This window comes from Anas platyrhynchos, chromosome 1, assembly GCF_047663525.1.
Source record: "Anas platyrhynchos isolate ZD024472 breed Pekin duck chromosome 1, IASCAAS_PekinDuck_T2T, whole genome shotgun sequence".
NCBI lineage: Eukaryota > Metazoa > Chordata > Aves > Anseriformes > Anatidae > Anas > Anas platyrhynchos.
The window spans coordinates 180,248,136-180,275,804 of record NC_092587.1 but is presented as its reverse complement, the minus strand read 5'-3'; the positions used below and the strand labels follow the sequence as shown (position 1 = coordinate 180,275,804).

General features: G+C 36.8%; 1 protein-coding gene across 1 annotated transcript in view; it reads left to right on the top strand.

Moving 5' to 3' along the window:
* Positions 1-27,389, top strand: part of COG6 (component of oligomeric golgi complex 6) — a 51,952-nt gene extending 24,563 nt beyond the window's left edge. The window contains exons 11-19 of the mRNA XM_038174145.2: positions 2,353-2,417; positions 4,391-4,482; positions 6,162-6,279; positions 15,548-15,679; positions 16,197-16,364; positions 18,264-18,371; positions 19,897-19,950; positions 21,838-21,917; positions 25,496-27,389. Of these exons, the coding sequence (XP_038030073.1) occupies positions 2,353-2,417; positions 4,391-4,482; positions 6,162-6,279; positions 15,548-15,679; positions 16,197-16,364; positions 18,264-18,371; positions 19,897-19,950; positions 21,838-21,917; positions 25,496-25,643 (965 nt within the window). The 3' untranslated portion in view covers positions 25,644-27,389. The remainder of the gene's footprint in view (positions 1-2,352; positions 2,418-4,390; positions 4,483-6,161; positions 6,280-15,547; positions 15,680-16,196; positions 16,365-18,263; positions 18,372-19,896; positions 19,951-21,837; positions 21,918-25,495) is intronic.
* Positions 27,390-27,669: the final 280 nt, after the last annotated feature.

Here is a 27,669-nt window from a genome sequence, read left to right as displayed (position 1 = left end):
GAAGCTAGCATAGAGTAGGCAAGTAAATTTGAAGGCAAAATTTAGGTGAAATAAGCTTTCTCTGTCATAGGTCAGTAAAATGTTTTAACTTCAGTTTCAGCTTGGAGATCTTTTATGGAAGTAGAACCATTTTTGTAATTTGAAATCAGGATTCTCTGAGTTCAGATTATTGTTTAAATTCTCCTATAAAGTCTATATAATTTCAGGACTGTGGAGAAGGTGGTAAATTGCATCTAAACAAAAATATTCCCCTTTTCTGTAAAAAAAAAAAAAAAAAAAAAAAAAAAAGAGAGAGAAAAGAAAAGACACATCTAGCTATCTACAGATGGAGGCAGATGTAGGTTTGATCCCAGTGGAAGCAAAACTGTGTGAATGCTATTTTGGAGAGATGTTCACAGTTTTGAGTGTAGAGAGAATGATCTAAATAGCCCACAAATAAATATTCAAGAATAACTTCTAAAAAGTTTTATAAGCTTGCAAATGTTAACCCTTGAAAATTAACCTGACCAAAATACTTCCAAAATTTTAAGCATTTAAAACACATTCAGAAAAGATTAATGATTTTGTATCGTACTGGACAGACATAAAGCATCTGGTTCTCTTCTGTGGAGCTCAGGTATGCTGCTGGTAGGGAGCTTTCCAGTCCTGTAGAGGACTTGTACTTGAAAAGAAGGGAGAATTGCAGGCATTATGTTTAGGAGAAGCAGTAGAAACCTGTTTTTCATGGAGTTACAAGAAGCTAACTGGAGAGCAGAAGTCACATGAAGGTACAAGAAAGATGTCTCTTACAGAAGGGTATGCAGAGAAAAATTATATATGGTGTAGCAGGCAGCCAAAAGCATATGTTCAGTAATGAACTGTTTCCTAAAAGTGATTTTGAGTCCATAAGGATTGTTTAATCCATAATTCTTCCACGTCACTGTTGTGTGCTAATACTCGCAACAGTTATATAATCAACCATGTTGGAAGATTTATTTTTCCTGTTTGCTGAGTCTAAAATATTCTAATTGGACATGAAAGTGTATTTGACAGCACAAGCATGTGATATATCAAAATTGTAATTCCATCTCCCTTGGTATTTAAACTTGTATATTTTTGCAGCTAAAACTTTCATATCCAAGAATTCGTTATTAAGTCAATCTGGTCTAGATACACGACTGCAAATGTGTGCTCGAACAAAAGTGCCTGCTCCTACCAAAAATTGCCTAAATTATTAGGGTGTGTCTGGGAGTTAGCCATTACATAACAGGCCACAAATCTTGTGGTTTGTAATCTTGCTATCTTCCTTAGTATTGATACTTCAATATACAAACATATTTTTATTACTTACCAACGTAGTATGCTTCAAGACAACCACCACACCGAATTTAGTTGTTTGTGCTTATGTGGCTTTTCATGTATTTTGGTCTAAAGAGGCTTTGTCACACATCTTTAATCTTTTATATGTTTTTTTTTTCTCTTAGAGGTATTCTCTGCTAGTGTGAAATGAGATCTGCAAAATATAGCTTCAGGTCACCTGATTTTTATCACATGTCACAGTCAGTTTGTTTACTGTTCATTGCATGGGTCCCATCTGAAGATGAACTCCTGTTGACAAGTTTTAAATTAGAATTAAAGTATTGCTGTCTCCATAAATCTATTCTGAGTTGTTACTGAAGTGAGAGCTTGAAGATCTGTTGCTTTCAGTTTGATTGATTTATGACAGTGCTGGTTGCCATGCAACAATTCATTTGTGTTTCACAATAAGATAGGGCAATATTCTCTTTTGTATATAGTTTGTTCTCTGAAAGATCAGTTTCAGCTGCTGCTAGAGAGGAAGCATTTGGTAATGCTGTAGTAGTACACTGCAGTGTGCAGGTACATGTGTGATTTAATTTGTAACACTACAACAAGCACGTCACTACCCAACACTGATAGATGCATGTACTTATAGCTCGGGCCTTTCAAAATGATAAGTACTGTTGCTCCTTGAACATCCCAGTGCCCTTTTTTTTTCCTGTTTAGTTTTGAGAACTGTTGATCTTGAGCCTTACTGTGACAGCTTCTGGCTAGATCATTTACTCTTTCCTTTTTTCCTTCTGCCTCAAATCCCCTAGCACTGCATTGTGCTAGGAAGCAATCACATAGCATAAAGCAGTGACTCTTCAGGACTGTGGTTTGTCATGCAACCATTTCTTGATGGCTAGATGTGAAGTTCAGTGGAGGTGTAAACTAGTCCTGTGGAGAAAAGGACATGTAATTCATAATGCTTTTTTATGGAAGAATAGCTCTTACATGTGTTTATTTGTTTTATAATAGACGAAAAGAGAATTAGATTTGCATATTCTTAGCATGTGCTTGCTTTAACTATAGGTGTGGAAGAAAATATTCAAGAAGTAGTTGGGCACATCACAGAAGGTGTCTGCAGACCTCTAAAGGTGAGATGTATTGCTTTTCTTAGAACTCTAAAAATAATTATAAAAAATGTTCTGTAGGGTTTTTCCAGGTCCCATGCCCTATCTCTACAATGTATTTTCATTTTCCTTGGTTGTGTTAGGTTATTAGCTTTAAAAATCATAAAACCCTTCAAAATTAAAGGTCCAGTAGCTCACAGATAGGTATTTCATGGTATGATAATAAATAGTTGTATAGTGAGAGATACTAGGATAGTAAATCTGTATCTTGATTTTCTTTTACTTTTCTTAAAGTTTAATGATGCTTAGGTGCAAAAATTTAGCTTTAGGATAAGGGTATAGGAATGACTGTAGTGGGTCATATGAAAAATCATTTTAGCTTAGTACCCTGGTTTTTCTACTGTCTATTTTATATGCTTAGGGGAAGAGTGTACAGTTTGTGCAAGTGCGTCAAGATACTTCTGTGGAATAGTTTCTTCGCCTGTTTGTGGACTTATTGAGGACTTACTGAGCCATAGCTACTCCTTTGTATTTGATACACCACAATATATTTTTCTTCCTTGAATATGTCAAGTTGGTATGAAATGATGTTCACAACATGTCCAGCAGGAGGGAAGTGCACAGTTCAACTGTACTGTTTGAAAAGCCAGCTCCTTTTGGGTTTGTTATGTTTAATAACTCCAGCTCTTGTATTGAAAGAGACTGTGAAAAATCATTTCCTAGTTATCATCTTTGTGCCCACCTGATTTGCTGTATGACTGGCATATCCTTCCACAGCTTCGCCTTAGTTTACTGTCACCAGAACAGTACAGAAACAATTTTCAAAATCTTTGATCATCTTGTTACCCTTCTCTGGACCTTTTTTTACTTCTGTGGTATTCTTTAAAATCTTTAGGCTATACTCAGGCCAAGAGACTGTACTCAGTACTATGCCCCTGCCCAAATGTCCTTTCACACAATGGAAATGGGTATTTGTATATGTACGTCTGTACATATGCATGCTTTGAAGAACAAAGTACACCTGAATGTTGAAATTAACTTCGTGCATCGAGCTTTGCAAATTAGAGTCAACAAATATTCTGCATTTTTGGTCTCTGACCTAGATGCCAAGGGAGCATAATCTTAGTTCCTTCTCTGTGCAGCTGGCGGTGACAAGAAGGCACTGCTGCACATTGCGCTCCTTTGAACAGCAGACAAATAACTTGGGAGGGCGGGTGGCGGCGGGTGATTTGTGTGTAGCCCTTTCACACACAGGCACGTGGGAGAATAGGGCAGTGATAAGTCACTGACTATCACTGCTTCATGAGTGCCCAGAGCTTGACCTTGGCGCAGCCTTTTATGAGTGAATTGAGACTGTGTGTACCATGGAGACAAGACAAGACATCGACTGTCCAAGTGTAAAGAAAGTCAGCACTGTTTTGGTCTGCCTAACCAATATCTCCTGGTTGAGATAAACAGGCAACATAGCTGTTAGTAATAAATAATTACATACTGGTAGCAGGTACATGATATTTCCTTTAATAAAGGAGAGATTAATCCAGGTGAAGTTTTGTCTTTTGGGTAAAATACCTCATACTTCGGATGTTCGGAATTGCTGCATGATGCTAATGATCAGATTAGGGATTCTGCAGCTGTTCTTGCTCTGTTCAGTGCTGGGGAGAATTCCAGTATGTACTGGTGTTAATCCATAAAGTGATCTCATTATTTTGAAATTTTCAATAACAAGTTGCAACAAAATCCTATAGAGAAATATTCGCAGCAGTGGGATTACTTTAGTTTAGTTTTTAAGAATATACCTGCTTGTTTTCTACCCAGAGGCTTTGCACCCAAGAAATACTTTGGTTCAAGCAGAAAGCTAGAGTTAACTGGGCATCGTCTCTTATTAAATTTATTTCTGTTCAAATTTATTTCTCAGAAGTCAGCATTGTATTGTATATAAAATCATAGAGGTTGGCTTTTAGGGTGTTTGACCTGAAGGATGTTTGCTTTTTCTGCAGGTTAGAATTGAGCAGGTGATTGTTGCTGAGCCAGGAGCAGTTTTACTGTACAAGATTTCCAATCTTCTCAAGTTCTACCACCATACAATCAGGTATACAAACTACAAAGTATGTTAAGGATATAATTTTTATTACTATTATTTATTTTAAGCATGAAGATTACTATATTAAAAAGGGTATTCTTGGCCTTAGCAGATGCCATTTATCTGTTCACTCCCATCAATTCATATGGAGTCTGCTTTGGAATATGGCATCAATTTTTAGAAATTGATAAATACATTTTATTGTGTTGATAGATGTTTTATTTATATCTATATATGTATATATAGATATATATGCCTAAGATGACAAAGTATCCCTTTGAGAAAGTGATAGAATTAAATTCTCTCTTGAAATTCAATTTTTCTTCCTCAAACAGCTATGTTTGGATACGATTTTTTCTGACTGTGCACTTGCATTTTCCTGTTGCGAAGATGCTTGCCTTATTCTGTATCTGGCTGTTCAAGGTGCACCAATCATCTTCCAACCTGTCAGGTGCCACCAAGATCAGTGAACCAAGAGACAAGCCAGAACCTCTGTTTTTTATAGATTGTGGCATTCACAGTAGTTCATATTGGTTAGAAACAGCAGTAGCAGGAAAATTTTCATCCGCAGCCCTGGACTGAACTGCTGAGAATTTGAGTCACTAATATAACGACTATTTTCTGGTATTTATATATTGCTTAATAATAAATGGTTCATGGGCATCTCCTCAAGTCTTCACGTGTGATGGCACTACAGGTCTATGGTAGAACACATATCAGACCTTTTTTCTTTTATAATATTGAGCAAAATGTTTTATTCCTAATTTTGTTGTCAAAAACAGTTTCAATATTTTTGCTGTTTCTCTGTCTCCAAAGTCTGTTTCCCGGTGGTAGTAAAGCAATTGAATATGTGATGTTAAAATGGAGGAGGGTCTTAGGCAGACCCTCCTTAGGAAATCTGTTGCTTTCTCTCGTGCTATGATGCATTGCCTAAAGACCACTGAAGCACCTTCTGTCAGCTGAGTAATTTCCTCTGTATACAGGAAGTCCACCCAAGTAATGAAGGGAAAACCCACTTGGAGAAATGACCCATTAAATGCAACAAGATTATGTTCTGAAAATTAAGCTACAAGAATTAGCTCCATTATGATGCAATTAATTTTTAACCTGCCATTTTGGTAGTGTAGAAGTGTTTTTACTTTAGACAAAAGGTAGATTAGTGAGACGTTCATAGTCAGGTAAGGTAGTTTAAGGTTTATGCAGTAGTTATGTTAAATGTAATAGCCTGACACTCAGAACAGCAAGGCATGAATTCTTGTATCACTGGAGATGCCTCACATCACACTGAATAGAGGTAGGATGCTATCCCTAGAGGACAGTATGATAGAATAAAGTTATCAACCCTTTTTGTTTATGTAATCTGTTTTGTATAACAAATAGATTTGCATAATAACAAAACAAAAATCCAGTAAATGTTAGAATTATACTAAAATGTTTGTGCTCAACTTCAGATAGACTGTACTTAACCATGTCATCAAGCAGATGTTACTTTTGATAATGCTTGTTCTCGCAGTCATCTTATGAGTGAATCTCTCAGAAAGCCAATATGGAGAACTGTTTCCTACAGTGATTTGTTGTACGTTTTGAACTCTGAAAAATTTGTGTTTGAAATGCTGTCTGAAGTTTCTGATCCTGTTTTATTCCTCCCTCCCTTCAGATTATGTAGTTAATCTTAATTTTGTTTTCAGTGGTATTGTGGGAAACAGTGCAGCCACACTGTTGACAACAATTGAAGAAATGCATTTGTTGAGTAAGAAGATATTCTTTAATAGTCTGAGCCTTCATGCAAGTAAACTCATGGACAAGGTTTGTTTCAACATCATGCGGCTTTCATATTTCAAAACCAAAACTTTCATTTCTGTTTTGTCTAGTAAGAGTATTAGATGAATAGCTGTTTTAGACTTCAGCTTTTCCCAAAATCAGTTATGTTGTGTCTATATTCTAGAGAAGGGATATCGTTAAAACTTAAGAAGTTTTTTAATTCTTTAATTACTGTTGGTAAATATGTTTAAAAATAATGTTATTAGCAGCATTTGATAACAGAGCGGCAGAGAAGTTTACATAGTTCTGAAATCTACAACCAACAAAAGTACTGATTGGGAAATTTCCCAAAGTGCAGTAAAGCAAGGTCAGCTGATTGAGCTAGATAACTTGCATTAATGCATCATCAGATCAGTAGTTAATTACTCATGTGTGTAATTCCTTTCTTGAAGTTATGAATATATCCCAGGAAGCTAAGCTGAGTAAAAGCAAAACTTAAACTTTTCTGTCTTTTATAAAAACAATTCTATACCGTGAACATTGCTGTTGTTAAAAGGAGAATATACTTTTGTTAAACCAAAAAAGCACCTGTCCCTAAGCCAGCATCACTTCCTTGGTATATTTTCTTCTCCTGTTTGCATTTCAATGAACTTTCCATTCTTCAGTACCTAATACAGTTCTTGTTAAGCTCTGCCCGCTGTATTCGTATCTGGTTGCTGATGGTGGATCCACCTGATAAATCTCACCTTCCTGAGATCTAAGCAAAGTAAAAGCAAATTGTTAGGCTGCATATCCTTTTCCATTTGCTAGGGATCTGATCTTTATCCAACATCCCTATTTGAGATGTGGTAGGTTGCCTAGGTCTGAGAATCAGGAAGAGGTGACTTTTCCAAGGCATTGCACAATCACAGAGTTTGGCAAAGAAGTCCCCACGTTTCTGTTTTTTCTGCTTAGAAATGCTGTTTGAAAGTGGAAAACAAACACTGAAGTTTTGTAAATGCATTTCTGAATTAGTTGTATTTAACCCAATGGAAAAGCACAGAATATATGTAGATTTGCAGAAGCTGATGTTTGTGCAAAACCTCGTAGTTCCCCGAGCAGTCACTGGGATGTTCTGAGTTTGGTTAATGTTGTTCTGTGGTCCCAAGGTAGTTTTCTCATTCTGCTGTTTGCCTCTGGTTCTGCTTCCTTGCCCTTCTGCAAAGTCTGAGGAATGTCTTTCTCAAGGGAATAGTTGTTCCTCTTCTTCTTTCCTTCCTTATATTTCAGTGACTCCTTTCAGTGGTTTTATACCCTTCATCAGATGAGTCATTGGTTGCTGCTGGTCCCCCAGTCCTTACTGCCAAGTCCACCTAGCACATTGTTTGTTGTCATGGGGTGTTTCCATTTCAATATAGTGTCATCAGAACAGTAGTTCCTCTACTACTGATGGTGAGTTCATGAAAAGTACAATGAACAGAGACCATGTGATTTTACCCAAGTATGAACAAATAAAGCTTATGGCGTATGCTAGCTGCATATGAGTTCCTCAGAATATTTTCTTTCCTAATGCCTAATCTGAAACAAACTATTTGTTTGTGTATTTGCTCTTTTTATGAAGAGAAATCAGTAATGGACCTTAGCAAAGAGCTACAACTGCTTAGAAAGAGTGTGCAAAGTAGTATTTAACAGAAGTTTTCTTGGCTTTGGGCTGTATTCATCTCTGTTATATTTAGCTCTGTTGTATTTAACTTTCTGGGTCTTGCATCTTACTCAAACAGGATCCAGCATAATTTTTCTGCTTACATAACTCACAATCTTTGTACTTTTGGTTTGGACAGTAGGCTGTTTTCAGTTTGGAGATGAGTAGAATTAAGGAGGGGTGATAAAGAAATTGTGATCCCCCAATTAATGGTGTCTGTTCTTTTTGTGGTCACTAAGGGAAGGTTGTGTAATCCTCTTTGGCCTCTTAGTTCCATTCCCCCAGTCTCTGGCCTGGATGTAGCTGCCTCTAGACGCTGCCTTGTTTCATAAAGGAGTTGAATTTGGGTTTACTGACTTTAAATGAAGATGGTGGTTGTGCGTGCAACCTTCAATGGCATTTCAGTGCAAGTCATTCAGGATGAAGTGGCATACCCAGCCTACTGTGTATCCCATAAGATCGTAGTATTGTTCTTTCTTGTAAACACATTCTGTATATTAAATCTGAAATTGTCAGTTGTACTTTGCATATATGTACTCTGAAGATCTTTCCTCAGGATATAATTGAGGTCAATGGATTAAAGAGACTCAGAAGTTGATTAGATGTATGAGTAACAAAGGCTTTTGCAATTATTTATTAATATGCACTTTAAGAGTTAGCAGCTCTGGTAACCATTAGGGTGAGAAGAAGCCTGACTGTAGTGATGTGTAGTATTTGTAACAGAGTTTTAGCCAGTGAATCACTTTATATTATTTCCCTTTATAAATGGGCTACTAAATTGATAGAATCATGTCCTATTTTCTCATGACTAAAATTAGTTTTACTTCACAAAAAATGCAAAATTAGTAGGCTGAATTACACTCAGAAATATTAGTTTTCAGTTGATATAGACCTTTATTTTGTCATAAATTTTATTTTCCTGTTACTTTATTGTGTTAATACGCAGATAACCAACTTTTATGCCTTTTCATACGTCTCCATTAATATAGCACTAGAAGTCACAATGGTTTTATATTTTGAGGACTCTCAAGACTGCTTTTTATCATCTAGGGTTTTTATTTTTTGTTGCTAACGTGTGTTCAGACCCAAACAATGCATGTGTGTGAGTACGAGTCTCTTCACATCCCAACTAGCTTTTTGCTATGCATCCCACTGCATCCGTTTCCAGATTTTCTGTTTTTTAGTTTCAAAGAGTAAAGTACTGGAGAACAGACATTTGTGCTTACATATATGATTGCAAAGGCTTTGCTGCTGATCCATTATGCACAAAGAGGATACTCACTTGTAAAATTATTAAATTACTTTTCACTTCTACAGTCTGGAAACCATGTTTTTTTCATATTTCTGCTTACATTTTGCATCTTAAGCAGTTGATAAGCCTGTTTCAAAGAATATCGACTGTCCGTTACTTTGATTAGATCACCATTTTGATGATAGTATTCCCTCAATATCAGCAGTTGTTGATAATAATCTAGAAATCACGAGCAAATAATTTGAAATGGAAATCAGTTCTACAATTTTTATTTCATTTAAAGAGAATGTAAGTGTTTTTGTAATTACTGTGCATAGCTACTCAATTCCAGAAGATTTAGTCATCATTACTGATGAATTTGTAACTTGACAGGGGTTTCTTCAGCCATGTGAAAATTTTCTTGTGCTATAATGTGGGGAGAACTGTCTAGATTAAATTGATATGTTGTTATTGTGTCTTGCTATGATATTTTTTTCTAGTATCTACAATTTAATAGTTGATAGGTGAGCGGTATTTAAGCAAAACTTGCTCTTAAGTAGAGCTAGTTGTGAACTTTTTAGACAAAGAAGGTTTCACTAAATATGCTAACTCCTCTAGACCATCTCCTTTGAATGTAGAGGAATGACAGGACAGATTTGTCTCTGTCCTCATTACCACAGAAAACTTAATTCCCTGGGTTGTTGATTATGCTGGGTAGAGCGTTGCCTTCAAAGCTGGCTGGCGTTTTGTTTCTGAAGCACAATGGGAAACTGAGACTTCAAGATGTTCTTTCTAGGACAAGAAAGCAGCTTCCTGTTCACATCTGTTTTTGAGGAAGAGTCCCATATTGCATAACAAGTTTCACAGGCACAGGGCTGTATGGAAACTTGAAGGCAGTCTTAGATCAAGATTCTCCTTCTTTGGTTGTCAAATCATCATTGTAGATGATACAGGAAAATCCCTAGTTATTTCAGAGTACTTATTGGCTTGCTCATTGGCTTGCTCAGATGTACTTTCCTGTAAAGGTTTTTTTCATTACATCCGAAAACCTCAAGCATTCTGGTTGTAGTCTGAAAATAACAGAGTCAGCAGTTCTCACAACTTCAGATTCTTCAGTCTGAGACTGAAGACTTATCTTGTTCATGGTCACACTTCTCAGGAGGATCCTCCTTAGGATCTGAAATCTAAGCTTACTGTCTAAGTGTAAGTTCATTTTTATCAAAATAAAGGCAGTAAGTATGCAAGGGAGTCTTTGTCTCCTGTACTCCTTGAAAGCTGCTGTGAAGCTTGGTGACAGAAATTCCAAAGCTACTTTGTTTTCAGGGTCTGAAATGCAATCCACAGCTCTGAGATTCTTGGATTGTCATAGGACTCAACGCTGGCATCATATAGAAGCTGTGCATCATTAGCCTTCTGTGTCATTGAAAGTTCAGTGCATCGACTTTTATTCTATGGGCTTTTATCCTTCAGAGGCAGTCATTCCAGTGCTTTTGAGCTCTGGTAACAATATGTTTAGGTTCTGACTTAGAACACCTTCCTTATTGAACCCAAATGGGGTTTGGCCCACGTTAGTGTCTCCAGTCAGAAAATCTTGTTGGTGTTTGTTTCTTTATAGCTTTCTCGAACCCCAAAAAACATGCAAGGGAAGTGATTTAGAACTGTGGGTTCAGTCTTTAAATATCCTTTGTGTTTCCTTTGCCCATGCACTGATAAACGAAATCAGCCTGGAGAAGAGGAGGCTCAGGGGCGACCTTATCGCTCTCTACAGATACCTCAAAGGAGGCTGTAGTGAGGTGGGGGTTGGCCTGTTCTCCCACGTGCCTGGTGACAGGACGAGGGGGAATGGGCTAAAGTTGCGCCAGGGGAGTTTTAGGTTAGATGTTAGGAAGAACTTCTTTACTGAAAGGGTTGTGAGGCACTGGAACGGGCTGCCCAGGGAGGTGGTGGAGTCACCATCCCTGGAAGTCTTTAAAAGACGTTGAGATGTAGAGCTTAGGGATATGGTTTAGTGGGGACTGTTAGTGTTAGGTTAGAGGTTGGACTCGATGATCTTGAGGTCTCTTCCAACCTAGAAATTCTGTGTGTGTCTGTGTGTGTGAAATGTTCAGGAATTTGGGATTCTGATTGTGTTAATCGCTGTCTAGACCTAAATAAAACCAACCTGGTACAGGTTACCATTTTACAGATGATAATAAATCCAGGGGAAAATACTAAATGCAAATAATTATCAGAAAACAAACCGGTCCAATGAAACTGGAAGCAAAGTTAATAACACCTAGTGCACTGGAGTGGATGGACACTCTTCAGTTCTCTCATGCTGAGAGAATTGGCATTTGAAATCACGACTCCACTGGTGAGGCACTTTAATGAGCCTCTCACACATGGCTCATTATGACAGCATGTTTTATTAGACCAGCTTGCAATAAGGGAATTTTCAAGCACACCTGTCCTTACTCTGGTTTCAGTAGTACTCCAGAACAATTATTAAAGGAAAGAATTTAGTGGGTAATATTGGTGATAGGGGGACAGTTGGACTAGATGATCTTGGAGGTCTTTTCCGACCTTTATGATTCTATGAGTAATTTAAAACACTGGAGTGAATCAAATGAAAGGTATCATACTGAAGAGAGGTTACGCCAAGCTAACCTGTCAGCTGCTGTCTGAAAAGGATGATTATTAGTAGAGAACACAAGGCCAGGCTTTGGGATTTTTGTTACTTAATGCTGGTCTTTTACCATGCATACTACATGTATGCAAGTTAAATGTTACAATTGCATTATCTATTAAGTTGGAAAGTGGGAGAGGTATTAAAGTATTGCATGGGAATAACTGCAAACTTCTCCCTCATAATTTGGTTCCCATCAGAATGAGGCCTCTTGGGTTTCTGGGAAAACAGCTGTGGGACAGATGAAACGAGGTAGGTTGATGTGGTCTGAGTGATGTTGTGGTCTGAGTGGATCCATGTGAACAAAGGAAAGCTAACAAGAATTTTTCTGTTGTCTGTTCTTCCAAGTCCAACTTAAAGGTAGAAAGAAAAGCATGCCATTAGGCATTCTCCTTTGGAATTTGTGATAGGATTCTAGCAGGGCTGAGGAGAGCTTAGACAGCTGCTCTGAAGCTTCTCTGGCAGACATGCACACGTTTCTTATGCTGCTGCTGTTTAACCGTGGTGAAAGTTGTCTCATTTTCTAGAATGAAGCATCTGCTGATATGAACCTGTTGTAACTGAACGGGTGAAATACCCTGATATATTTTTACAGGGTTGCACATCTTTAGCGCTTTGTCTCTGCCTCCTTGCCACTGAGGGTTTTGAAAGTCCAATTTAAAAGCTGATTAGGCCCTTTAAAAAGCCACTAACATTTTCATTCTCCCTCTTAGCAGTGCATTCTTGGAGGAGCTGTATACTTAAAATTACTGTTGTCTTTTATTTAACACTGCTATCACAGAAAGGTCAGATGAGGTCAGCAGGAACCTCTGGAGATCATCGAGTCCAACCATCCTGCTCAAACAATGTCATCTAGAGCAGGTTGCTGAGAACTCTGTCCCATCGAGTGCCTCCGAGGATGGAGGAGACTGCAGAACCTAGTAGTGCAACTGTCTCCAGTGTTTGACTAATTTCACACTGAAAAATTGTTTTCTGTAATCCAGTGGAATTTCTTGTGTTTCAGTTGGTTCACATCGCCTCTCGAATTGTCACAAGTCATTGCCAGGAAGAGCTTTGTCTCCCTCTTCTTTCCTCCTCCTGTGAAGCATTTATACACATTGATAACATTTCCCCCAAGCCTTCTCTTCTTGGGGCTGACCAGTCGTTGTATGAGAGACATTCCAGTGCCTTCACAATCTTTGTGGACCTTCACTGGACTTGCTCCAGTAAGTCCATGTCTTTCTGCGCTCTTAACTTTCTAATGGTCAGGTAGGGTAGTATGTAAATAGTTCTGATTGTGTGCCTATAGAGTGTTTTCAGGTGCGTATATGGGCTTCTAAGAACACTGCTCTCATTGATGCCTGCTCCAGTACTTACTAGTAGTACGTCAGTAGTCTATGTAGTCAGTAGAAACAAAAATCGTGCAAGATTACTTTCTTGGTAATTATTCCCCACTGACTGATATGCAGAACTTCTAAGCTGTAAAGTTTAAATGAAGATACAACCTTTTATACTAAGCCTCACATGCAACTTGTAGCATCCATTGTTATTTTAGGATAACTAGTTTCTGTTTTGTGTATTAAATTTTAAAAATTGGGATTTTTTTTTTCTTGTTTTCTTTGGACGAACAGCTGGTTGGACTACTTCTGGCATGTCTGAACTGCTAGTTACAGCTGATTAGACACTTAAATACTGTTAGAGTGTGTTTTAATGCTATTGAACTGAACTCTTCTGAGAATTTTTTAGCTAGTTCTTGTCTGGCTTGTGTGTGAACCAGGTACTTCAAAGGGTGCATTTCAAATCTATTTCTCTGGAAATAGCGTTATTTATAATCATTTTTTAGTTCATGTAAAAACATTCAGGACATGATTTTTTTTTTAATTAGAGCAGCAATTTAGTTCTCACAAATTGATGTCAGTAGCTTCATCTATAAATTAAGATACATCTGCTTTAAAACTTCATTTTTTTTTTTTTTAATTCTGAAAATACCACCCTATATTTATGTGCAAAAGGTTGGAATTCTCAATGTGAATATAGCACTGCTTTAATTTTCCTTACACTTACTGATAATTCTGCCTCTGTTGAAGTAGTCGGGAATTTCAAGCTAACCCTAATAGAATCTAATGATCTAAGCCTCTCTTCCTTGTGGTGGTTTATTCTCCAGCAGTGTTGTTCCTTGTTCCCATCTAGAAAACAGTGGACTTCAAAAGAACAGGTTAAATGAAAGATGAAGCTAATTTAGAAACTTCTGACCATCACCTACTTCAAGGGACAAAAATTCTCTGCAAAGAAGCCTGAGATTATCATTGCCATGATCTGTGTGTGTATTGGAAGTGAAAGCCCTATCAGTCTCTACTCTCAAATTAATGCCAAAATATCCCTGAACACGGTCCAGTTCAGGTCTGAGAACAGGCTGTTCAGGGCACGATCAATACCCCTAATAATAACAGGAATAAACAAGGAGGAAGTCACTGCTGTAAATTTCAGTAGACTTTACTACTAATCACCGCTGAGTAAGTGCCTTTTTCCAGATTAGTTACTTCATTGCTAGGAGAGTATTTATTTTAAAATTTCAGGACTATTTATGCTGAACAACAACTGTTCTCTGAGCTTATTAGTTCCAGTTCTCCATTAGTTCCTCGAATTCACTATACCATCTCTTGGAAAGTGAGTGCAGAGGAACATTTTGTATTCAGAAGGATGCAAAAGAGTTCTTGTTAGCGACAGCTTTGGAGCCTGTTAACCGTGGCTTACGGGTCCATCCAGAGCTGCCTTCCTTTCTTGCTGAGCAGGAGTCTTAAGAGCTTTGCAGAGGTGCATACTGCCTACTTCTGCTGCTCCCACACATCTTGAGTGGCACAGGCTAGTCCCAGGCCAAGCCAAACTTCGTTCTCACACCCTTTTGGAAAGAGATTATGCTTTGATGTGTCCGCTTGGTCTGTGTTCCTGGGAGTCTCCTTACTCCCACGTGATCCAGCCAGACTTGTGTTTACCCTTGAATAGTCAGGAGATGGGAGAGAGGAAGACAGGTTGGCAGAAGGAAACAGGATCGGCAGTTTGGGTTGTGGTAAGGGTCTGGATGCAGCAGGAAGCCAGTTTGAGGTATCACTGAAGACAGGAAGATACAGCTACATTCCTAGTGAAAAAAGGATTCATTGCAGTTCCTTGAGTGTACTTGAGTTAGCTTGTGTTAGTTATTTTGTGTACTGGTAATTTGTGGCACAAGCTTGCTAGGGATTAAGCCTGTTGCATCTATGACTACTGAAGCCTGGCACGGCTCTCATACCCAGCCACTCTGCATGACAGGGGCTACGCAGTCTTGTCAAGAAGATGACTTCATTTGACTGTTTCAGTATGGCCCTAATATCCTAGAGCTCTGCTTGCACTAGATTATGGACCATTTAAAGGAAGCCTTGCTCAAAGTGAACTCAGTGCTGCCAGTAATGTTGCTGTTCTCTGGTACTTAATCTAGCAAATGTATTTTTTTTGCTACCAAAACCTGTAGCGTTTGTGTTTCTACAGATCATAAGGTAGGCATGCTTTGAGTGAAAGGAGAAATTCAGTTTTGCTTGTTTGTCACTGAATGGGGTGGTTATTCTGAAAGTTGCAGGCAGTTATAATCTGAAACATAAAATTCTTCTCTGCATGGCTACATGTAATTTTTCAGTTAGGTGGTTGTATCTGTGTTATCAGATTTGATGGTGTTTGCTCTAAATAGAATTTAAAACAAACAAAAACAGATAATTTTGTTCTTTAGGTTGAACTCCCACCTCCTGATCTGGGCCCAAGCTCTGCACTAAATCAGACACTTAATTTGCTACGCGAGGTTCTGGCATCTCACGACTCATCGGTTGTTCCATTGGATGCTCGTCAGGCTGACTTTGTGCAGGTACGAGGGATTTTGACTTCTTTGAGAGAAGGAAAAAAGAAGTACATTTAAGTTAGTCTCGGTCCATTAATCTTTTTTGTCTAGTCCCATTTTGGAGCCTTCTACCAAACCTGAGTTTTTAATGTGAATAAGATGGTGACTAACTAAGTGGATAATTACAGTACAGTATGGAGTGCTACTCTTAGCACAGTGTCTAAATTCTGTTATCCAATTACTACTCCATTAAGTAAATACTCCATCAAGATCGCACAATTGCCAATTATCTAATCTGGGTTATTCTTCCTCCTGCTAGGTTAGAATCTGTTCTTCTCAGGTTTTTATACTTTCCCCATCACTATGGTAGCCGATCACCTGCTGACAAATCCAGTAGAAAACTCCTTTCACAGTTGGAAACTCTCATTTCTCTTTATTCTTCTTTGGGGAATAAATACATGATAGAGACAGAATGATCTTAGAAGCCCTGTGTGACATGATTTCCTCCCTCCTCTCCCTCTTTTCTGTATGTTTTCTATTTTAGGTTCTATCTTGTGTGCTAGATCCATTGTTACAGATGTGTACTATGTCTGCCAGTAATTTGGGCACAGCAGATATGGCAACCTTCATGGTAAATTCGCTTTATATGATGAAGACTACTTTGGCTCTCTTTGAATTCACTGACAAACGTCTAGAAATGTTACAGTTTCAGGTGAGCATAACCAACCCCAATAGAAAATAAACTTATTACTGTTTTCATTTTTTTTCCAGACTGTAAGTCGTGATGTGAACATAGTTATCTTTGATTGTTTTGGGTCAATGCTAAATCAAGGAAATGGGATAAGAGGGAGAGGTTCTTGCCACAGATCATAAGCAAATACCAGCTATTAGAGCTGATGATGGTACTCAGCATCTTTTATACGCAAAATTAATAGAAATGTTTTGTTTTGTTTTAGTTGCAGATAAATCCCTATTAGTGAAAAATTTTCGTTATCCAAATTGTTCTAAAACATACCTGCAACTTGAAACACATAGTAGTTGAAAGCTTGGTCAAATGGCTGGCTATGCTCATGTGGGGTTTTAATACGGTATAGCTGAGGGTTACTGCTAGTGTTTCTTTCTACCTTTCCTTTCCCATTCGTTTGGTTTCACCTCACGTGCCAGGGTAGTAGTTCATATTTGGTACCATTTTGAAATGGAAATGTAGTTTATAAACCATTCACTTGGAAAAACCTAGGCGCTACCCATTTATAGTTTTGCTATATGAACATCTCTGCAATACATCTCAGGAGAGCTTTTGGAGCTTGAGGGCTTTGAAAAAGGTCACAACTGCTTATTTGAAGGCATCCGTAAAGATGGGGTGCAAGACATTTTTCCCTATCTGCTCCTAATTAGAATTTCTAGCACCTTTTAGCACAGAAACAAACAAACAGACAACCCCACCAAACTGTCTGGGGCATTTTGAATCTCCTTTATCAGAGCTCCTTTTTCACAGTAAGTGTTGCAATTGATTTATTCCTAAAATAAGCAGTAGAGCTGAAGGTTATGCATTTAATATCATTTGCTTTCTTCACACGTTTTACAAATACAGGAATAGATTGAAAAAATCTTTAAGATTATACCTAAGTAGATTAATAAAGCGGAGGTAGAACGGCATATTAAGTAAGAGGAAAAAAAAATCATGGGAGAAAAGAACTCCTGAAGACAGTTAAAATCTCCAAACTGAAAGATTATGACTTCCCTCCTAATGTATAAGGCAAAGTACATTTTTCTAAACAATTTCAGGAAGTAAATATGTGAACTCTTAAAATATCACACAGAAAACTTGCATTTTACTAGAGTTTGATATATTATGAATTCCAGCTTTTTTTTTTTTTTTTTTTTTTTTTTAAGAGAATAGAACTAAACAAGCATGGGGTAGTTTTCTGTAAAAAAAAAAAAAAAAGTAATAATGTATATATTCCCCAATCTTCCTGAGACTACTCAAAGGTGGTTGCTTCTGCTATAACTGGATTTATTTATTAGGTTTCTTGGCAAACTGACGATTATATTCAGAATATAAAATGTATATACATATATTTTTTTATGAAGGTAATTAAAGCAAAATTAATAGCTGTAACTTCATTGTCTGTTGTTGTCAACTTTTTTTTTTTTTTTTTCAAACACACAGCTATCAGTATTGAATGTAGAAGCCTTACTGATCATGCTTGGTTTCAATTTAATTTTCCTTGTGAAACACTGGCATTTTTTTCCTTTTGTTTATTATAAAGCTTCCATGCTGTTGTCAATATTTTCAAATAATTATAGTATAAAAAAAAAAAAATAACAGTGTATAAGGGTTTTGGTTTTTCTTAATTTTTAGTGCTGCTGAATTTACAAATGCGAAAAAAATAGTCTCTTCTGTTACACAGAAAGAATAGGCTCTGTTTTTATTGGCTTCTCATAATATGGAAGATGTAAATGAGTAAATTATGCTGTTCGTACTTGTGCTTTTTCCTTGTTTGTTTATAATTCTCGTATTATTTGTGTTTCTAGACCTTTTAACTCCAGACGTGATTATATTTAATATTCTCATGCCCATTTTATAAATACCTGATGCTTAAAATTTCAGATTGAAGCTCATTTAGATACGCTCATAAATGAACAAGCTTCCTACGTCTTAACTAGAGCTGGTCTGAGTTACATATATAACTCCGTGCAGCAACACAAACCAGAACAGGTAAGATTATTTACTGGATGTACTCAGATGATAGTGCATTCCTGCCTAGTAGAAGAATTCTGGCACTGTGATTTTTACAAATTAATTTTCCTTTGAAAGCAAAAACTCCATACTATCTGTTGATTTTTCATGTGGGACCATGGCTATTAGACAAAGGTACCTTGGAAGTACAGGTTTTCCCCATGCTCTGTGTTATAGCAGGTTTGGGATGCATCAGTCCTTCTGTGCAGCTTATCTGTGTACCATCAACAGGCTCTGCACACCAGAGCATCCTGTGCATTCTTAGAATAACTGCATAGCTAGTGTAATATCCCTCAGAATGTATTAGAACGAAGCTGGGTCTAAAACACAAGTAGTGAGTGTGTGTACCACTTCCATCTAGAATGTATCAGACCTACTGGGTATGTGGCATTCAAGGTTTTTTTCAAGTGCATGCTATTGTACCATAGACAAGAGTGGATGCCTTGCATGCATTAGACATTTACTGCATTTTTCCTCTGTGAAAAAATGTTGGAAGAGTTTAATAGTAATTTGAAATCATGTAGCTTTTTGTCTTTATTCACTGCTCTACCTATTTGAGGACCAAGACAGTGTGATTCTCAGAGTGAAAACATCACGTTTCTTCGGACAAGTTGAAAACTGGAATTTAGAGCTTGTGCTGTTTTTTCTTTCAAACAACCTTTCATGCATGATAGACATTAATACATCCCCTCTTCCCTGTGCCTAAGATCTTTTGCAAAGAAGGTGAATAATGGTGTTTTCTGGAGAAAGCAGTACTATGTTAGAGAGCTTCATGATTTTTCTGTGGCCGATATTTTTACATGAAGTGCCCAAGCTCAACAGATTTTTAGAGAACAATTAGAAGTGCAGAAATAATCTGATTAGTAACTCAGCTTGGTTTCCTTTTCATGAGCCTATCTCCTCTTCTAAAACCAATTTCAAACAGACCAGAGCAGATTGTTTAACGGAATGTGGACAGACTTTCCAGTAGCAATTTTCTTTCACATCTGTCCTTCTCCCTGGCTGCAGGGGTGAGGTTCTTAGAGGATTTGCCAGGAGGTTAGGCAGCATGCAATGCCTTGTAAACACAGGAGAGTTACTAGGGAGCAGAGTTGAATTTTGCATGGTCCTGGAACAGAGAAAGAGGTGGAAGTTGTCCTATGTGATTCTGGAACACCAAGGGGATTTGAACAGTTGCCAGTTTAGTTTTCATTACAGACCTTGTAGAAAGCATTTTCCTGCATTTTTGTCATCTAATGGTGAAAAAGGAAGAAAAGAACTTGAAAGCACACATGAAAAAGTCAGTATTTTAAGTCTTTGATTCAAGGGAGTGGTGGAATATAAATGAACTGTTACAGCACTTCCAGTATTGGTGTGGTGATTCAGTTTCCAAAAATGTAATATCTTGTAGCAGGACCCAGTAATGATTTAGTACTGAACTGACTGTAGAATTTATAGTTTTTTGTCTTTTTCCTTATGCTAGATTGACTTCTTTTTTTTCCCCCTTTTGATTACTGATTCTTAGGGTCCTCTTTCAAATTTGCCAAGTTTGGATTCCGTGTCCCTGAAGGTAGCGATGGTAAGCATTTTACAATTTCGTAATGTAGCAGTGTAGCTGTGACATGGGAAAGAATTCTGTTAATTGTGTTATGTAGTAGACATTCATCTAACAAGCCGTACTCTTCAAGAATAGCTAAATTACATGTCTGGGAATACTTTCTTCATTTGTAGTAATTTGACCACTTGAAGTAATAAATTCATAAATTATGTATGAGCTGGTAGTAATAGAATATTAATTTCTAAGTCTTAAGAAGCAGGACTTTATTTGTAAGAACGTTATCCCATGAGTCATCTTAAATTGCTAAAAGCAAATACTTAGCTCTAATTAGTTTTAATCATCAAAATTTATTTTTTGCCTGAATGCTTTGAAATATAGGTTCTGCTATCATTTATAATTTTGGTCCTAAGGCTTTGATTTTATGCAAGTATTTCAGCTAAACTAAGGAGTTAGGTGCTGGGCATATGCCACAGTTAAATGTATATTTCTTTAAGCTGAAAGCTGCAATATATTTTAAAACAGATTATTAGCTGATGTTTTTTCTTAATGTGTGTGAAGGGTACTTTGCATAGAGATTGCAATATCACAGTTCAGTAGACGGTAGCATATGATCTGTCACTCTTCTTGCTTAGTCAAGTTTAGCTTTATTCTGAAAATTTAGCTGTAAATAAGGGCCGCTCAGCCAGCAGTGCACACGTACACCATGAAAAAGTTCTAGTATAAATCTAGACATCACACAGTGGCTTGAATTTCAGGGAGGGGAAAGGCAGTTTGTTTATTTTTTTTAATTAAGTGGGTCTTCTTAAAAATCGTATGTTGAATCCCTTCTTGACATGTCAGTATAGCCTATTTTCCTCCATTAAAGCTCCAAACCAGGGAATCCTAAGCTCCTTGGAAGAACAGAGCTCTGGCACAGAGCACTCAGTGGTTTACTTAGATCAGCATGCATTCTTACCAATATTTATACATTTTACGTTTAAAATATCTTCACCTTATCACAGCCTTGTTGATCTACAAGAAATCTAAAGACTGCAGCTTGGAGACCATTTTTTAATTTGTATATATATTACAGATGTATAGTCATACATAATAATTCTACTTGAAAAGTTAGAAAAGAATCCAACTTTTATTTTCTTCGTAACTTTGTTTAATGTATGCTTGTGTGAACACACTTGAACCAGAATGGAACCCAGTATGCTGAAATCAAACCCACATAAATCCCATCTGTCAATGTATTCTGCTTAGAATTTAAACCATAGCAGGGAGGGAATACTTACAGGTAGGTTCACTGCCTCCCAGCTTAACAGAAATCAGAGTGCTGTGGTATTTTCCACTGTTATGTGGAGCAGGAGAAGTAAGCCTAGAAGCAGTTCATGGAGCCTGAACTAGGTCAGTTGGTCTCGTTTCTCCCAGCATAACTGCTCACTAGATTATTAAGCAGTGGCTTCATGTAAAAAAATATGAAAGTAATATGTCCAACTTGGACAGACTAGATTTTAAAGGTCTTTTCCAACCTAAGTGATTCTGTGATTCCACTGAACAGAGTAGGTCTGCTCTTCAGTGGTGATCTTCAATATGCACCAGCTACATAGAAAACTTGGGTAGTTGTAGAAACCGTTTTCTCATTTTTTTGCTCCTCAATCTGTACTTCCCAGAGTCAGAAACTTGAAATGTTGGTGACAGAGGTGCTGAAATTAGACGTTTGCTTTTGGTATTGTATTAAGCTCCTCCTTAAACATCTGTATATTATGTTACCTTCAGTTTTAAATACATTAAAATAGAAAACTTTATCAAGTAAGAAGACGCCATTTTAAAGTAGTCCTTTTTCAGAGATCTGTATTTTTATCTATCCACATGTAACAGCAAGTTCTTTGTATGTTGATCTCATATTCTTTTTCCCACCCCTAGGCTCAGTTTGATCGCTATCTGTCTGCTCCAGATAGTCTGTTAATGTCCCAGCTGAATTTCCTTCTGAGTGCCACTGTGAAGTAAGTATCTTAACTTTGAATTTCTATTATGCCTGTATAATAATCAGAAAGATGAATTTGATTAGGTTTTAGCGGATCGTGATGAGAATTCAAGTTATCAGCTGTAATCACATTTGCATTGTACTTCAGTTCGCAATTCAATTTAGTTTCGACTGTCCTCTTTTTGAACAAACAGGAATATGTAATTTTGTAACTTTCTGAAGTAGTTACTCTTGACTTAATACTGTCAAAATGAATTACCTATTTTGAACGTGTTATGCTGTGTCAGCATTCTTTGTCAATTTAGTTGTAAATTGTTTTAGAACTATTTTGTAAGCATTCCAAAGATAGATGAAATATTTAATTCTCTGCTCAAGATTTCTTTTATCTCCACCGCACCATCAAGTCTAAAATTATCAAATTTGTTGTCTGTACTATGAAGTATTGACATTGTGCCATTGAATATTGTGCTGAAATGACTTCTACGCTTCAAAGGAAAAAATCACTAAAAAACGTGTAAAAGTAAGAACTGTATTATTTATCTCTTCTCTTGTTTCATGAATATATTGTATAATAAGAAAAATAAGGGCCAACTGAACTTAAGGCCAGGGAAAATGCCAAGAATTTATTTCCAATTAAATGTGAACCATATGAAGGCAATTTGTAGTATTTAAATTCAGAGAATTATATGCTGCAGTGATCCAAAAGTTTTCTTGACATTATTTTTTGTATTTTTGTCAAGAATGCAGGTTACAGAACATCCAAGAAATTGCAACTAGCACGTCACATTTTGGTGTAACATTCTTAACATTCGGATTCTCATTACTGCTACCTGTTCTCCAAATGGGGTTGCATTATGGCAACTTGTGATTAAAAAAAGTGACATATGTCAAGGGAAAAAACTACTTAGTGCTGCAAACTTGCTGCTCACGTTCTCCTCATGCAGAGACTTCCAGTTTCCTGCCGCATGCCTGGTGCACGGTTTGGCCTGTTGGTTTTTTCCATCACTTTGTTGGGTGTCTCTGCTTGGGTCACTGTTCTCACAGCTCAGCCAGCAGAGCTGACCCTGTCGTGTAAGAGTTGCCCTGTACTGATACAGCTCAAACAGGGCAGCTTGAGCAGTAATGTAATAGATGCACTGGAACTTCCACGTCTGGGTGTCAAGCTCTTAAATTTGTATTTTGTCTCTTGATATGTATTTTTTTAATGTAGGTCCAATTAACAATCATAGTAGGTGAATTTGGAAAGCCTCTGTTTTTACATTGCTAACACAAAACCTGTTTTATAGAGGCAGATTTTATGCTACCATAAAGACTCAGACATGTGGTGAAAGTACCTTGACTTAATCATTTCTTTCTATCAGATGAACCAAGATAAACTGGTCACGTATGCACTCCCACTCTTAGACTTACCCCCTTTATGAGCTTTTTAAACCTCTCTAACCCTGAATTTGGTTTAAATTGTGCTATCTTGTAACAGTGGGCAGCTGAGAGGTGAGTGAGGAGCTTATGTGAGGATGATTGCTATAGCTGCTACAGCTCAGCCTACAAAGGAGTTTATTAACCTCCTGTAACAATGTTACAGGTTAGCTTCTGCACAGAATTAATAACAAAAACTTTCGAAGATACATATTTACACAGATGGATGCTTGTAGGATTCAGTATTCAGTATTTTCTGTAGTAAATAAACCTGCAAAACTCTGAAGTTTCTCAAAATTCAAGTAAAACATTTAACCAGTGCTATCATTTTAATGACTTTAGTAGCTCAAATTTTCAAGCTAGTTGTGCAGATATTGGTGGTCCATTTTGAAGACTTCTTCATTGAAGTCACATAATTATAATCTCCTGTTCCAGTTGTTGAGCTGGAAGCCGACAGTTCAATTCTCAAAACCAGACCACATGCTTTTGTTAAGGGAATGCTATATACTCAGTGGCAAAATAATTTAAGCTTTATGACCATGAAGAGCATTCCCTCCAACATTTGCTTTTCAAATTCCTTTGTTCATTTAAAACGAAGCTTTACACTATTTGTTTACATGGTTGTTGGTCTTGTAAAGCTCTTTTTGTTTGCATTGGATCACAGAAACTGAATGCTGGAATTACTATTTTTAGAGAGTGCTGCCATTTGTGTTAGTGATAAAATGTATCATGTTGTTATGGCAACTGAAATCCTCATGTACTGATTAATGACATTGACATTAGTTGATGGAGAGACTCGTTTGATGCTGTTCAGTCCTAAGGAATATTTTAATAAACTTTTTCTTTTAATTTAGGATTATTTTGTGCAATACAGTTAGTCTTATGCAAATTCTGTGTGCAATACTTTCTTAAAGGGTTGTCACGTTACAGTAGCTTAGTGATCCTAGACGGTGTTCAGAGACAGTTGTTTACCTGAAAATGCTGAATACATTATAACAGTCTTCCTAGATTTGCTATTATAAAGACAGTCTCTCTTTCAGGTATTCAAATAACCTAGTAATAGGGGCAGTTGATCATGTTTATTGAAAAAGTGGATACTTTGCATCAGAATCGAGTGCAGTATTTGTCTCTTCATCTTCTTTCTCATAGCTTCCTTTTGCTAATATTTCCTGAAAATACAAGGTTCTACACACTTGGTATTCGAGACTCCTTTAACTTTTCAGTCCACACTCGTTGTGGTCAGAGCTGGTAAATTTAGCCCTGATTTCAGTGGATGAAGTTCTGGTGACTTTGTTCCTTGGCTGCATAGTTCAGCAGGGCTGATGAGTCTGGATTCATGATTACCTCCGTTTCCTTAGCTTCTCCTGGTGTTCCACTTGCATGGGCTTGGCTGTAAAATAGTTGTAGTTACCGTTTTGTTAGATAAAAATGCAGGTGGAACTGTAAACACATTGCCATGGTGATTTAAGCAAATATTCAACAGGTAACATAAAATAAAAATATTTGTTTTTCTTCAAAAAGTATTAAACTTTCCTGTTAATTTTAGCATGCAATCTACATGCATTGTTACTTGTTTAGATCCGACAAAAGCAAACACGATACAGATTTCATAGCGTTGCTGGTAAAAGCCTGTAGTAGGTTTTAAATCTCTCACCGCTATCTCTTTCAGCTCTTCCTCTGAGAGATTATGGAATAGGTGCTGTCAAGATAAAGCAAATAGAATATATTTGCTGGTAGATGGGGAGGGAGGGAGGAACAAAAACAACTACAAAGGTCAGCAAGAAATGACAAAAAGTAGAAAGTAGATTACTAAGAATATCAGTCTTAAAAATTGCAGGAGAGTGCAGGTGAACAACTAATGTATGCAAATTAAAAACTAAATTAACCTTCTGCAGTTGTTTCCTTCTACATTTGTTTCACGATTGCAGAAATAAAAAAAAAAGCTTCTTGTTTATCAAGATCATATATCTGAGTTCATGTGTGTACAATACAAACAGATGAAAGTCTTTCATTGTAAAACTTTATTTTTTCATATTTGAAGCAAAATAGCTTTTAATGTAATTGACGCTGAATTTTTAACGTATATTTGTATTATATACTGTGAATTCCTTGCATGTAGTACTGTTACATTCCCTACAATTTGCAAATTATGTGGATGTTTGTTTTGTTTTTATTTTTTAGAGAGCAGATAATAAAGCAGTCAACAGAACTGGTCTGCAGAGCTTACAGTGAGATATATGCAGCTGTGATGGATCCTTCAAATAAGTATAAGGATCCAGAAACCATACTACACAGATCGCCTCATCAAGTTCAGGCACTTCTCTCATAGTCTTGCTTCACCCAGATTTATTTGAATCCATAATTCTGTCTTTGAGTATTTAAATTGAGTTATTTTTCTGTTTTGAATTTTGATGTATAACTATATGCTTAAAATATGTAGGAATGCAGTTTTGTTTAATCTGTTTGGCAAAAGTCGAGTCTTTCCTGTGTCTTTGAATGCCTTCTGTAGGCCAGAAAATAGAATATAGATTAAAAATTATTTTGATGTATTCCTCTAATGGAAATGGACCTTGACAATATGCAATTTCTTTGAAAAAGAGTAAAGGAGAGAGAAGCCTTTTCTTTGCCATGCATAATCCTTTTGACCAGATGTTGAACCAGTGTCTCTTATGACCTCACCAATATTTTTATTTGCTCTTTTTCCCTGTGCTTTCACTCTTTTTCTCAGCCTATCATCAGTACACACTGATACTGTTTCATTTTAATACAGCTGATATGCTTTGAATGTCTGAAGTCTTTTGCAGCTCATAAATCATTTTAGAATATTAAATGTATTTTTTCAAAGCTGTTGATTAAATCTTTGAAGCAAAATTCATATATATATGTATGTGTATATATATATATATATATATATATAAAATCCATTGTTTTTGTTGCTACTCTGGTGGTTTTTTGTAAGAAAAAGGAATACTTGAATAATTTGCATGTACATAACCTGGAACTTCATGCTTTAAGTTATTTTTATAATTTTATTTTACTAGAAAGATTTTTTTTAGTGCAGTTGTTCTGTAGCAATCCTTTTATCAGTTGAAGCGTGCAGATCTCTTAAGGTTGGGACCAGTAACAGTGTAGGTTAGGAAGATCATTTGCACAGCGGTGTGGCCATTAGTTATTTGCATGCATCAAGGGGGAGATGAGCAGTCATTCATATTGAATCAGTTATATACCTAAGATGGATGCTTTTATTAATAACTATATTCCCCATATAAAACGTATGCTTAGTGGCAGTCAAGTCTGCACGTTAGTGTATGCTCGTGAAATAGCACGAAATAGAGAATAGCAGCAACAATGCCTTTTAGTCTCCTGGAAAGCTCATTGCACGAGTTAGAAATTAGCTTTGGTGGCAATACCACACTATAATATCTTCTTTATGGGCATAATTTGTTAGTATATTATAAAAAGATTTGAAATTGCAAGTGTCCCTGGAGTTTGTGGATCAGGCATAAATTCTTTTGTAAATGTGGATGTTAGGTTTATTCTGTTCGAATACACTAGAGCTGTAAGAGAAAAAAAAATCTAGAAGCTTAGGAAAATTGTATTGGAAAATTATGCTTTTACTAGGTAACGCACTTAAATTATTCAGAGTTTGTGTTACCGTAGTATATATTCAGAAGGCTGTTCATTGTTGTTTAATAATGTTAATATTGCTTAATATGCCTGTAATTATTATCTAATATGTGAGAATTAAATTAGTTGTGAAAGGGTTATGAATTAGCTTGTTATTAGATTAACATACTCTTAAGAATGAACTTTTTCCTCAAATTACACTCAGCCTCCGTCTCAAGTAATCAGTCAGTAGTTTGCATGAGGATTAGTATGAAGTTGCTTCCTGTCTTTGAGTCCACCTAGAGACTTATCCATGATTTTATCTTCACTGAGCAATAATGCAAAAGCTATAGAAGTTGTAACTTGTAAAAACTAAAATCAATCACTAATTTTGGTCTGTGCAGTTAAAGTACATGACAGAGGGTCACAAGTGAGCAAATACATCAATAAAAGGCATTTGATGTACTGACTTCTGTCTTCTGTGTGTTTCCTCTGCCTGCCTTCCTACAAGGAGGAAGGAAAAGATGTTGAGATTTTGACTTGTCTGAACTGCCATGCCAGAAATGGCACTTTCATTTTACAAATACCACCCCAGGATTTCCACACCAGGACTCGTGATGCTTCGGTCTTCCAGTTGCTTAGTTTAACGGCTGACCTGTAAGTGTTGCAGTGAATGGGATCGTGGTGGGTGGCCGTACTGGTTCCATATACACCCCAGTTGTAGAGCTGACTTGAGTATCACAGTGCAT